Source organism: Cervus elaphus, chromosome 22 (assembly GCF_910594005.1).
Source record: "Cervus elaphus chromosome 22, mCerEla1.1, whole genome shotgun sequence".
Taxonomy (NCBI): domain Eukaryota; kingdom Metazoa; phylum Chordata; class Mammalia; order Artiodactyla; family Cervidae; genus Cervus; species Cervus elaphus.
The window spans coordinates 32799050-32812938 of record NC_057836.1 but is presented as its reverse complement, the minus strand read 5'-3'; the positions used below and the strand labels follow the sequence as shown (position 1 = coordinate 32812938).

The 13889-nt window shown below is 36.1% G+C and overlaps 1 protein-coding gene across 18 annotated transcripts in view; it reads left to right on the top strand.

Annotated features, from left to right (window-relative positions):
- SOX5 (SRY-box transcription factor 5) overlaps positions 1 to 13889 on the top strand; it is a 1103086-nt gene that overhangs the window by 978454 nt on the left and 110743 nt on the right. For all 18 annotated transcript variants that reach the window (XM_043882232.1, XM_043882231.1, XM_043882225.1 and 15 more), the window contains one exon: positions 6239 to 6324. In XM_043882232.1, the coding sequence (XP_043738167.1) occupies positions 6239 to 6324 (86 nt within the window). The remainder of the gene's footprint in view (positions 1 to 6238; positions 6325 to 13889) is intronic.

The following is a 13889-nucleotide window of genomic DNA, read 5'->3' as shown; positions in this document are numbered from 1 at the left end:
AGGAAAGAGTAGAAGAAATTACTTTAGGTGAAAGTCAATTCAAATAACTTACACATGGTTAAACTTTAAAAGTCAGAATTTTCCATTACCCAGTTTTTTACTAAGTAAGTATCTCATGAGGTATTTACAAAACAAGCCAGTTGTGACATTTTTAGTGCAGTTTATAAAGAGATGGCATAAATAGATAACAGTATTTACTTCCGTAAAAGATCTTTTTCCCCCAACAGTTTCTGAATTCCTCTGTCCCCATTAAGAACTACTCTTGACCTTGTGGTGAAGTCTTATAGATTATGTGTCCACTTCAGAACACTGACACGTGCATATAATACATTTTGAATTTCCTTAATTGAGTTAAATTGTGATACTGACCTTTTTCACATTTATGGTGTTTATATTTACTTCGTAACTGGGGCAGATTTCAGTCAAACTAGTTCTTGATGTTTTCAGTCTGAAACATTGATAATAAAGTACATATGCTTCAAGTTATATGTGTTAGTATGTTGAATGGAGATAGGTGCATTAATATGGTGGCTTAGACACAAACCTTTTGAAATTAGTTGACATCCTATTTTTGATCTTATGTTTATCTTGAAACTGTGTGTGATTACAGGTTTATAAGGACAACAGTACTCTTTAATTCTTGTTGCCAGGTTTTTTTATTTTTCCAATTCACTTTAACATCAACTACATTGATATGAAGTTGCTTATGGCAAACATATTGTACTAGTTTGCTAAGGCTGCCATAGTAAAATAAAGCAAATTGGTTGGTTTATACAACAGAAGTTTCTTTTTTTCTGACAGTTCTAAAAGCTCAAAATGCAAGATCGAGTTATCAACAGTATGGGTTTCATTCTGAGGCCTCTTTTCCATTTGTAGATGGTTGTCTTCTCCCTCTGTCCTCACGTAGTTGTCCTTCCTTCTGTGTTGCTCCTAATCTCTTTCTATAAGGACACCAATCATATTGAATTAGATCCTACTCATATGACCTTGTTTTATCCTAATTACCTCTTAAAGGACATATCTCCAAATACAGTTACATTCTGAGATACTGGAGGTTAGGACTTTAACATATAAAGTTTGAGGGGACACAATTCAGCTCATAACACACACATACGTTTTTAGCTTGCATGTGTATATGTATGTTTACACATTAATACATGTACAATATAGCATATGAATAACATTATACTTATGTACATATATATGCATATTCAAAAGAAAGCCATATTCATTTTATTACTATATATTCATGGATGTAGGAAATGAAAAATAATATTATAATATGCGTGTTCAATTTTAAATGTTATGGAATAGTGTAGATTTTAACTAATGGCTTAAATTGGCATGCAATACTCAAGTTAATATTAAGAATTATATGCTAATAGTTGGAAAGTGCTCCAAACACCTATGTGGGTATTTGCAATCATCCCAATTTTATGAGTAAATCTGTACCCCTAGGTTAGAATTTGGCGTCATCTTTAAGATCTTCTGTTGCTTACCCCCTTTAATTAAACTTGTTAAAACTTCATTTCATATCCATTGCCTTTTTGTAGCCAAGTATCTTCCAGTCCAGATTGTGAAGTTCCCCAGATCCCTGCTCTCTCTCTTGTCCTTTTATTCTGTGAGCCGTGAGTTACACTGGTTTCCTCTCCACTCCTTCAGCATATCACACCCATGCTGTGACACCCTTCACCCTTCCTAAAACGTCTGCCCCCACCCGCAAATCTTCAAGGCCACACTCACTCTTGTTTTCACCTTTTATTCCTTAAATATTGAAACCTGGAAGTAGTCTTCCCTTAAGTCCTGTAGCGCTGATGGTCAACTCAAACGAGTTATTTTCTGAGAGAGGCTTACAGTAAATAGAGACAAATACTGTTTGTTTTGTTGTTTTTGTCTCCCATTAAAACCAGCAGAGTTCTAGTCATGTGGTAGATGATGTAAGTGTTTATTAATTGATTTTCAACAAGTAAATTATATAAAATGAATTATCACTCTGAAGAGCACCATAGCCTTTAAACTTTTGCTGTCATTGCTTTTAACATTATAATCATTAAATAAGGAATATAAGTGAATGGTACAATTTTAAGTATTTAAATAGTTCTAATAGTCATAATATTTGCTGTTTGCTAGCTTATTTAAATGCAGATTCAAAGATCTAAACTTCCTTTATAAAATCAGATATAGTATCTTCTGGATTAAGTATTTAAAATTCCAAATGATAAGCCTTGTCACGTAACATCAGTTGTCCTCTTTCCTGTATCACCATTTTCTTTTCTATGTACGATTTTCTTATTAGTATATAAGTGTGCTATCATTTTTACAAATGGATACCTTTCTAGTAAAATTTTGTTTATCACACGTCCTCTAGTACCTATTGCAAAGTACGGCACTGAAATTGTCTTGTTTTAGCACTTCTGCAGTGCATACAAATAGTCTGGAAATCTTGTTAAAATTTAAATTCTAATTCAGAAGGTTTATGCTTGCTACTTTAATAAATTCTCCCAAAGCTTAGTAGCTTAAAATAAACAATTGTTTGAACACAGCCATGTTCCAGCTGAGTCTTTCACATCTTTGCAAATCAAGGTGTTGGCCTGGGCTGCAGTCATCTCTAGGCTTGACTTGGGGAGAAATCCACTTTCAAGCTCCCTCCCTTGGTTGTTGGCAGGCCACCTCCTTTGCTTGCTGTTGGCTGGAAGACATCAGTCCTTTGCAATGTGGTCCTCTCTATAGGACAGCTCCCAATATAGCTGCTTGCAGAGAAAAGGGGTGGTGGGGGAGCAAGCAAGACAGTGCCCGAGTTTTTTGGTAACCTAGTGTCAAAAGTAGTATCACATCACTTCTGTGTATTCTGTTCATTAGAAGGTAGTTACTAGGCCCAGTCCATAAGGGGAGGGAATTTTCACAAGGACATAAATACCAGGAAGTAAGAGTCACTGGGCTTCCATCTTAGAGGCTGCCTGCTGCCTTAGATTTGGGGTACAGCCTGAAATTCTGCTGGGCTTCCCCGGTGGCTCAGTGGTGAAGAATCCGCTGTCTGTGCAGGAGTCACAGGAGACTCAGGTTCAATCTCTGGGTTGGAAAGATCTCCTGGAGGAGGGCGTGGTGACCCACTCCAGTATTCTTGCCTGGAGAATCCCACGGAAGACAAGCCTGGTGCTCTACAGACTATAAGGTTGCAAAGAGCCAGACATGACTGAGCGACACAGCATGCACACACACACTGAAATTCTGCTAACAAACTCCTCGGTGATGCCAGTGCTGCTTCTGAGAACTTCACTTTGAAAAGCAAGGATCTACACTTGCTATATTCAATTCCTATCTTCTGTTCATTCTCTACTGATCACACTCACTCCAGTTAGGCTTTCTTAACCCTTGCTCCATTGAAATGGCCCTTGTAGAGGTCTCCAATGACTTCTATATCACCAAGTCCAACATTTGAAAAAATTGATTATTCTTCCTGAAAATATTTCTTTACTTGGCTTCTGGAACACCAAATTTACATTCCTCCTCTCTTTTTCTGCTAGCTATCTTTCCTAGCTATCTTTCCATCTATCTTCCTAACTATAAAGCTTAGGATATCCCATAATCCAATCTTTGGAGCTCTTTTTTTTAATCTACAGTTAACACTTGACTGGTTATAGCTTAAATTCCAGATATATGCTGACCACTCTCAAATTTCTGTCTCCTATGTGGATTACTCCTCTAAAATCCAAACATGTTTATCAAGTTCCTCAATGAACACCTCGACTTGGAGACTGAAAGTTATTTCAGGCTTGAAATGTCCAAAACAGAACTCTTTATTCTTTCCCCTTCATTTTCCTCCCAGATAGGCCCAACCTGGCAGTTTTGTTTATCATCTGTGTTTGCAAATCCAACAAATAGTTCCACTTCCTAATCAACTGTCCAGTGAAAAACCTGGGAAGAATCTTTGAGTCTTTTCTAACTCATATGTAAACAATCATCAAGTCTTGTCAGTTTTGCTTCTTAAATACCGCTTGACCTTCTCCATCATTCTTTATTCCAACATCACCACTCTAATCTGAACCATCATCATATATTATACAGAGTTTTGCATCTTTTTATTATTGATGACAGCTTCGAACCTCTAGCCCTAGGGGTTTTCCTCAACCCATCTTTTTTCCACATTCATGGTTTCTTTTTCCCAGCAGGACAAAATTTAGATTCTTTATATTGTATATAGAGTCATACACAATCTGGCCTCTGATTCCCTTTCCAGGCCCATTTATCTCTACTTCCCTGCCTATACTCTATACTTAAGCAGTTCAAGAACTGAGGTATGATATAACACTCCCTTTTGACCCTGAGTCTTAATGAAAATTATTTTCCTTCCTGAAATGCTTCCCTTCTTTGCCTGGCTTGCCTTCACTTAATTCAGGTTTCAGCTTAAACATGACTTCATCCTAGAGGGTGTCTTTGACCTTTTAGACTGGGTTTGAGGTACCCACAGTACAGTCCATAGCATTGTATACTTCTTAACATTTACTTTATTTTATACTAATCATTGAATTATCCTTTGTCTTTTTCTCCCATTAAGCTGTAAAACCAGATCAGCAGAAATAGATTCAGGTATTTTGAAGCTCTAAACATGTAATTTTGGGGACTGTATCTAAAAATAAAAAGTATGGAAATTACATATGTGTGTGTGTGTGTGTGTGTGTGTGTGTGTGTGAGATCTACATTATGGGCTTCCTTGGTGGCTCAGTGGTAAAGAATCAGCCCACAAAACAGAAGATGCAGGTTCAGTCCCTGGGTAGGGAAGATCCCCTGGAGGAGGGCACAGCAGTCCTTTCTAGAATTCTTACCTGGAGAATCCCATGGACAGAGGAGCCTGGAGGGCTGCAGTCCATGGGCTCACAAAAAGTCAGACACGACTGAAGTGACTGAGGACACACACATGATCTACATTTTATATATATTTATATATGTATATAAGTATATATAAAGTAAAGACAAAATATTTATTTATAAAAAGGATCACAACAAAGTAAAAAATTAAGGAAGCTGACAGATATAAAAGCATATGACCCTGTGAACACACTGCTAGGAGCCCTTTCCAGAACCCAAAGTTTAAGCTTCATTAAATTTCCAGTAAATACACCTCTTGACATGAATCTTCTTGAAAGCTCCATTTCTAGTGTCAACAGCGGTGTTTAACACAAATCAGGTACTCAATAAATATTTTTGAATGAATTATTAACTGAGTTATTTGCAGTTATATTTCTATACATGTGACATTCAACAAGTTTTTCACAAATTATAGTTCTACAAAAAGCTTTATATATTAGAAAATTGTTCTTACAGTTATTATTTTCCATTTTTGCTACAGTTGCATTTCATATGACTAATAATGTACATATCTGTTAGTATATCACCAGGCTCTGTGCAGATATCCATTGTACCTCTTTACTAAGTGGAAAAAAAATTTTTTTTGCATCAAAAAGTCTTCTATAATATATGTATATATGTATAGATGTTTGTGTATGTCTGTATTTTCATAGATCATCTATATTAAAACTTTAATTTTTAATTGCTTAAATTTTTTAGTGTTTTAGGTATTCCCACAAACAGAAAGCCTTTGGGGAAAACCACCTATATTCTTTTTCTTTTACAGTATATTTTTTAAACATTTGTCTCTGGAAATAAAGATAACTAGTATTTTACATAACTTTTAAAAATGCATCAGATTTTTTCTTTATAATGAGTTTGTCCATGGAACATTATTTAAGAGGTTATTTGAATCAAGACAGTAACATAGCATTCAAAAGATAAGCTACTTGGCCTAAATATTGAGAGTTTAGTTTGTTAAAGTAAAATGAAGTTTAGTTAAATTCTTTTTATAATAACATTTTAAATTTGCTGAGGACTTGGTGTGCTCATATCAAGATTATCAGGTGTGATATGTGTGTGTGTGTGTGTGTGTGTGTGTGTTAGAAAGTGCAGCCCTCTGATCAATGTGCACTTTTTCCTCCCATTTTCCTAAATACATCATGAAAAAAGGATGAGGTTTCCGCCTTAATTGCTTGTGCCTTTTATTCACATTCCTCTCTCAGCCAGAATTGTGAAAAGAGTGTTAGTAAAAAGCTGCACAATAGAGCTTTTCATTAGGCCTAGGCAAGGCACACAAAAGAAGGCTTTTGGAAGGAGTGAATGCATGAGTTTAATTTGCAGGTGGAGAGTAGATAAAAGGTGCTGACGCCTCTATTATTCTCTTACGTAGGTGACCCTTACCCCGTACAGCTGATCCCAACTACCATGGCAGCTGCTGCCGCGGCAACACCAGGCTTAGGCCCACTCCAACTGCAGGTAAGTCAGGAAACAATACACCGGAGACAAAGGTTAAGTAAATATCGAAAACAGCTATTATCCTGTTAACGCAGAATATAACTGACTAGTGATATTTGCCTCACACTTTTTTGTTTTTGAATTTATGTGTACTGATTCTCAACCCAAAGTTGGTTTTTTTGATTTTTAGTCCTGTTTTCTGTACTAAAGATAACTTGTAATTTTTTTATTGCCTGGTATGATTTAACAGAATGAGCTGTAGTTTTACTTTGATTACTGTCTGTCATAATTTCATCACGGAATGGTCTTCATTAAGATAAAAAGAAGGAAAAAGCTACAAAAGATATTCAGATATTTATGGATCAAGACAGCTTAACAAAATTACATTTAAAATTGTTCAAGATGCTCAGTATTTTTGAAGCACTCTGTAGATCTCTTTATTTTCCTGCTAATGCCAGCTCAGTTGGATAAGCAAGAATAAGTAGTAGATGCCTAAAGGAACACAACTTTATCCCAACATCCACTTTTTTTGGCCCAGCAGAAGCTGTATTCCCATATATCCTTGAATGTCAGTGATAACTCTATCAGATGCCCAAGTGATTTTAGAAATTTTGTCTCTGGAGTTGGAAAGAATATCAATTAAATTATATTAAAGGTATCTTTCATTAACTGTTCAAATCTTTCAGTCAGCATCCTACCACCCTTGTTTCTGTTGTTTGGGACTTTATAGTTACACAGTTAATGGGAATAACAAATCATCTAATAATAAGATTAATCTCCCCTTGTGAGAAGTGTTATATTTTCCTTTGCCTGAAAGACACAGTATGCTGGTAAAGTCAGGCATGAAGCACTCGTGCTTTACAAAATTAAGTTGTATTCATGAAAGTGCATTGTCATGATAGATGACCTTAGCCTATAAGGAAAATACAGTTTAAATTGTAGCATCAAAAGACAGATGCATCTGGTCGGCAAAGGGAATTGTCAGAAGACGTGGTAGGTTTCTGAGAAACTGGTTGAGTCTCACAGGAGGGAAACACAGGAGGAGCTGAGACATACTGTGTTCTACAGAGGTTAATAACAGTCATTCCTATTCTACCTTTTCTCCAAAAAAAGCTACGGTGTGAGTTTCTGTTTCTTTGAGCTGGAAATAACTTTAGGAAGTGTTGGAACCATGGGGACAATAAAAGTAACAACATTTGTTATCCTTTGAAATCTGAAAAATAACTACAATACAGAGAAGTAGCTGTAATAGGTAAAACTAAAAAGAGTAGTGGGATTAAAGGAAGAGGGAAGAATATCCAGCAATAGATTTGAATGTGGAAAATAGGAGTTTTAGAGATTTAGGCTGTCAGTTTTCAAAACAAATTAGACATTCTCATTTCCTTTCACCATTGGATCAGTGATGAGAGGGAACACAGGCAAGCTGGAGGTATTGCCTATGTTTCATTGTTATATGCCAGTAGAAACCAGCTTTGCTAGGTAGCAATCTGAACTTATATTTCTAAAAAGAATAGTATTAGAATATTTTTACACAAATTAAGTTTTATTTCTGCCCTTATGATATGATATCAGATTCCCTTAAAATGTAAGAATATGAAAACTGTGTTTATCACAAAACAAGAAAAAAGACACCAAACATATTTGCTTTTGCTTCAACTGTGGTAAAGAATCTGCCTGCCAGTGCAGGAGATGCAAGAGATGCAGGTTCGATCCCTAGGTTAAGAAGATCCCCTGGAAGAGGGAATGACAACCCACTCTAGTATTCTTGCCTGGAGAATCCCATGGACAGAGAAGCCTGGTGGTCTACAGTCTGTGGAGTCACAAAGAGTCAGACACGACTGAGCACAGAACAGGGCAGGGCAACTATAATTTGGTCTATAAATGGGATAAAGATATTTTATGTAAGGTGGCTTTGTGCACATTAAAATATGTGAATTTTAGTTAGGAACTCAGATTGGGCTTCCCAGGTGGCACTAGTGGCTAAGAATCCACCTGTCAGTGCAGGAGACGGAAGAGACTCAGTTAGATCCCTGTGTTGGGAAAATCACCAAGAGGAGGAAAAGGCAACCCACTCCAGTATTCTTGCCTGGAAAATTCCATGGGCAGAGGAGCCTGGCGGGCTATAGACCATGGGGTCGGAAAGAGTTGGACATGGTTGAGTGGCTGAGCACACATAAAGCAACACTGTGGAACAATAAGAAAATTAGTAATCTTACCTTTTCATGATAAGCCGTTAACTTCTATTAAAACACACACACACACACACACACGTGCGCTTTTTGCTTGTGATTAAAAAGAAGCACTCAAATCCCAATACGTGTTTCAGGCACGTGCCATAGCAGAGAGGCTGGCTTCTCTTTGAAGCGGACCTACTGTCACTTTTGCTCAGGTGCCTGCACCAGCCTACTTTGCTACTCCTGTTCCTAACACTATATTCACAGATCCATAACCTTGACTTCAGCATTCCCCAGAGCTGCAAAGGAGACCTGCGTACTCTTCCTTCCCTTGCATTAAAACAGCATCCAAATTCTTTTCTTCTCCACAGACCTTCCCAGACAGGACAGGGAAAAGCTCCCTACAGGGTCTAGGCAGAATTCTTCTCTTCAGCCAAACCCACTGTTCCCTCCAGTCTTGTGAACCTACTTCTGTGAAGCTTCATCTCAATGGAGCATAATATATGAGCCAGTTTTAATTTTCTCCAAACTCTGCTTTTAATTATACTGATAAATCTCCATTTTTCCATCGCTTAATAGTACCTGGAGTAGACTTCGTCACTTTTGAGTCCCTTTCAGTAACTAAGATTATCTTTCTTTTATGGAAATTCAGTCCCATGTTCTTATGCTAGGTTCTCTGGTAAGGCTTTCATACAAAGATTAACTCATTTAATTCTTATTGCAACACTTTGTATTATGTTGTAATAACTCCATTTGACAAGAAAACTGGGTCACAGAGTCCAATATCTATGGTTTTAAAACAATTTTATATGTTTTTCCAAATACAGGAGATTTTATTTTAAAGTTTAGAGATGTTGCCCTTCTTTAGACATTTGCTTATAACTCAGTAACTTGGTAATAAAGTTATGAAAATAAGGCTGATTAATTGGTACTCATACAAACCCTATATATGCGTTGCAATACTGAAGTAAATAGGATTCATGACAGCTGTCTACTTCAGACTCTGAATTTTCTATTTCATAACTCTTTACACAGATATGTGTTGATTCAGGCTTCTCTTTTTGAACATCTAGATCTAAGACAGGACCCTATGAATACATTTCTATTCACAGTTGACACTGTTTACCTACCATTCATTTTCCTTTGAAATTATCTTTTGCGCATAATTGTGCACACTTGGAAAATAATAAGTAAAACCAATAGCCAAGACCTTTATTAAAGAAGAAATAATGTCAAGTACAATAGTTTTAAAAGACAAGCAAAATGACATGTTTTAAATTAGACCACTATTTATTACTTAACTATCACTTCATGTTCTTGGATAAAATAAGAAAATATTTTTCATGCAGTAAGAAATACTTTGGGATTCCGTGGTGGCTCAGATGGTAAACAATCTGCCTACAATGCAAGAGACCCAGGTTGATCCCTGGTTTGGGAAGATATCCTAGAGAAGGAAATGGCAACCCACTCCAGTATTCTTGCCTGGAGAATCCCATGGATAGAGGAGCCTGGTGGGCTATTGTCCATGAGGTCGCAGAGTCAGATGCTAGTGTCCAACTAACACTTTCACTTTCATGAAATACTTTACGTTAAAAAATCACCTTACTATATATACTTTTTAGGAGCAATTAAAATAGTCTCTGTGCATGCTTGGTCATTCAGTCATGTCCAACTCTTTGTGACCCTATGGACTGTAGTCCACCAGACTCCTTTGTCCATGATGATTCTCCAGGCAAGAATACTGGAGTGGGTTACCATTTCCTTCTCCAGGATATCTTCCCAACCCAAGAATCAAATCCACATCTCCTGTGCATCTCTTGCATTGCAGGCAAATTCTTTATCACTGAGCCACTGGGGAAGCCCCTAAAATAGTCTAAGTCTTGTCAAATATTTATTTTTATAGAGAAATATGAGTAAGAAAAATGACAATCTGTGTTGTGTATAAAACATACAAATTAACATGTTGTGCTCAGGCACCATTTTATTTATTTCTATTATAACAAAATATCTGTCTTTGTCTCCTCTGAGCCTTTTCCTAAGCTTTTAAGCCTTTCCTGAGTTTCAGATCCATATAGCCAACTATTTGTTGGCAACTAAGAAGAAACATAGATATTTACACGCACAATAAACCGACTACAAAATGGACCTGACCACTTATCTTCCTTGCCCCCGACCTGCTGATTCTTTGATTTTAGCAAATGGCTCCATTCCATCTGTTTCCCTGGAAAGCATGAACACCATCTTTAACTTTTCTTCCTTCTTCCTCTGGACCTATACATTCATTATCTTTCTATTCATTCCACCTACTAAATATATCAATAATCTGTTTTGTTTTGTTTTTTGCATATTAACTGTCACTCTGTGAATCTTGCTACCTTCATAGCTTGCATAATTAACCCCAGTAGCCCCTGAACTGGCCTTTCAGTCTTCATCTTGCCCTCTTCAACACACACTCTCCTGTATACTTTTATCAGAATGATCTTTATGATTCTGATCATGGCCTTCTCCTACTTAAATACCTTAAATTACATGGTGTTTTCAAGTTCTCTCTCCCTTCTGGATCTTTATGTGTGGTATTTTCTCTTTTCGGAACCCCATCACCCACCTTTTTTTACCAAGCCAACTCCTACTTATCCCTGAGATTGCAAAGGAAAACCTCACTTTTTCAGGGAAGTCTTCATTGTCTTCAGGTCTGGATTAATGTAGCTCTCATGTATGCCTAGAGTACACTGTATTTTCCCTCTCATGGCACTTGTGGAATATGTTCTAAATCCTACTTTTTGGCTTCTAGAAGATGGCATAATCTATGAAGTTATTGACTCACCCATCATTTGCACTTAAACACGTACTTGAAATATTTAAGGGATTTAATAAGTATTTATGAAACTAAAGGATGAAGAATTAATCTTAACATTACACTTAAAATAAATTATGTATCTTCATTAACTCACTACTCTTCTTTATAATAGTGGATTTATGCTGAATATTAATGATTAATTTCCCATATAAATTGATATTCATCTTTGTAGAAATTCTACATGCCTAGTACCATGTTTGGCACTACAGTGTTTAAAAATTGCATTTATAATAGTTCTGCTCTACACTGCCTTATTCATTGTGCTCCAGCTGACTAGATCCTTTGCTGTCCCTTGACTTGCCAAGGTATGCTGTCACTTTAGAGTTTTACATTACCTGTCCCCCTGCCTGGAAGGCTAATTCACTTCATTCAAGAATTTTCTCTAATGTCCCCTCTCCTAGTCTTGGTCTAAGTAACCTCTTGAAATCATAAAATAACCCTCCCAGAGATACCACACTTCTATTTCCCTATTCTGCTTTTTTTTTTTTTTCTAAAGCACTAGTCATATTCAAACATACTATATAACTTGCATAGTATGTTCCTTTTTTATTATCTGCCTGTTTCACATAATGGAGGGAATGTATTTTGTTGTTGTTGAACAGTAATGTATCTCAAGTGCTTGGGAAAATGCCTAGCAAGTAGGTGGTGTTCAGTGCATAGTAATCAAATGAAGAAACTATCATGAGCTAATGGTCATCATCATTTTTAATAAGATAACAAAGCAGTATATGTTTATTTCTGGAATAAATGATATTAATTTAGATACCATGGAACAGTATGTTTTTTCAACCCTTATTAAAAAATTCTTAGTATATGAGAAAGCCATAGCTCTATCTCTTCTGTTCCTTCCTCCTTTTATCTTATTTATAAATATGGGCTGCTGAATAAAGAATGTGTTTTAGCATTTATTATAGTTGATATGATTCATTTAAGTCATAATTTGTGGGAAAAACAAACATTTCAACATTAGTTTATTTCTATGTTGTTTGTTAACATGTATACTGACGTACATAAGAATATGAATTGCTAGAGGTGCTTTTGACTCAGTAGGACTCACCATGACAATACAACACTAAAGGGAATTATTTCTAAATAGTGGAGAGATGTATTATCAAAATTCTAACTAGCCAGTTAGCAATCTCATATACTCTTTACCCCATTCTCTTTTTTCTTCCCCTTCTCTTTTTTCCTTTCCCCTTCTTCAGACTACTTATTTTTCTTCCAAGAGCCAAGGGTGCCTTTTGATATTTGTTCTCCTAATATTGTCTTTTTTAAAGGAGGGTATTAACTTATATAGAAAACTAATCTATCTTCATTTCCACATTAAGAAGTGAGTATAATTATTTAAGCAAAATAAACTTACATTTTGAATCTTTTGGACATTTGTGACTAGATAAAATCAGTTAAGCAAATTGTCTATAATTAATGAAACCAGATGATGGCAACAATCCATTTAACATTTATTTCTCGTATTTACTGTCATTAATTTGCATTTTACTTAATGGACATCATGAACTTTTTGATAAATAGTAAGAATTGTGGTGTAGTATCCTATTTCTGTTTCTTAAACTAGGTTTCTAAGATTGGAAATTAGAAGGAAATATTTATCCACTTATTTCTCACTTTATAAATACCATATTTGTGTTGGCCAAGATGGTTGCCACCTGTTCTACCTATAGGAAGCCAAAAATGTCGACTCCAACCAGTGATTAATAATCCTAAGCAGGGGAAAAAAAGGTTGAAATTCTTTTTGGATGTACATATTTTACTCAACTGAACAAATAGCGTTCATTCCAGGAATTTTATTAAATTAATTTACCTTTTACTGATTTTAGTAGAATTATTTTTAAACTACATAATAATATTTTTGTAATAAAGACTCTTAACTTACAAGTTGTCATAAATGAAATCCCATAGAGCTACAGTTCCAGCAACCCCTAATATCAGTAACATGCATCCTCCAAGATACAGAAAATGATAGATGACATGTGATCAGAGGAGAGAATGAATTATATAGAATATCAACTAAAATCAATCTTTTTTTCCTAGCTATCAAAGGTACATGGAAGTCATGGCAGAAATGGCTTCAGTTTCTCTCTGGCCAAAAGTAGCAACAAGATAAATGTCGATGAAAAAATGAAGTTCATCTTTTTATCAACCTCCTGCCAGTCTCTGAAGGAGGTCAATAATTATGACAGGACACAGACAAATGCTTCATATTTCCCAGAGCGCTATAGTGACTGAGCATGTCTTCATGTGTCTGACCAAAAGAAACCCCCAGAAAATCAATAAGGAAGAAATAACCATGTGGAGAGGTGTAGACATGAGGCTTTTTACCTTCTTATTGAAGGAATTACTTACAAGATTAGTTCTTGTAAAGTACTCATCTTCATCTACCTAGGCGCTCTACTCTTCAGTTCATTTCTCAGGTCACCGTCGTTCCCACACAGGGTGGAAGATCATCAGCTGCTCTTCATTTCAGTCGCAACCCTGGTGTGTTGTTTGCTGTTGGACTTCTGTCTGCATGAGTGAGTTTTCTTGCAGGTTAAAAGAAT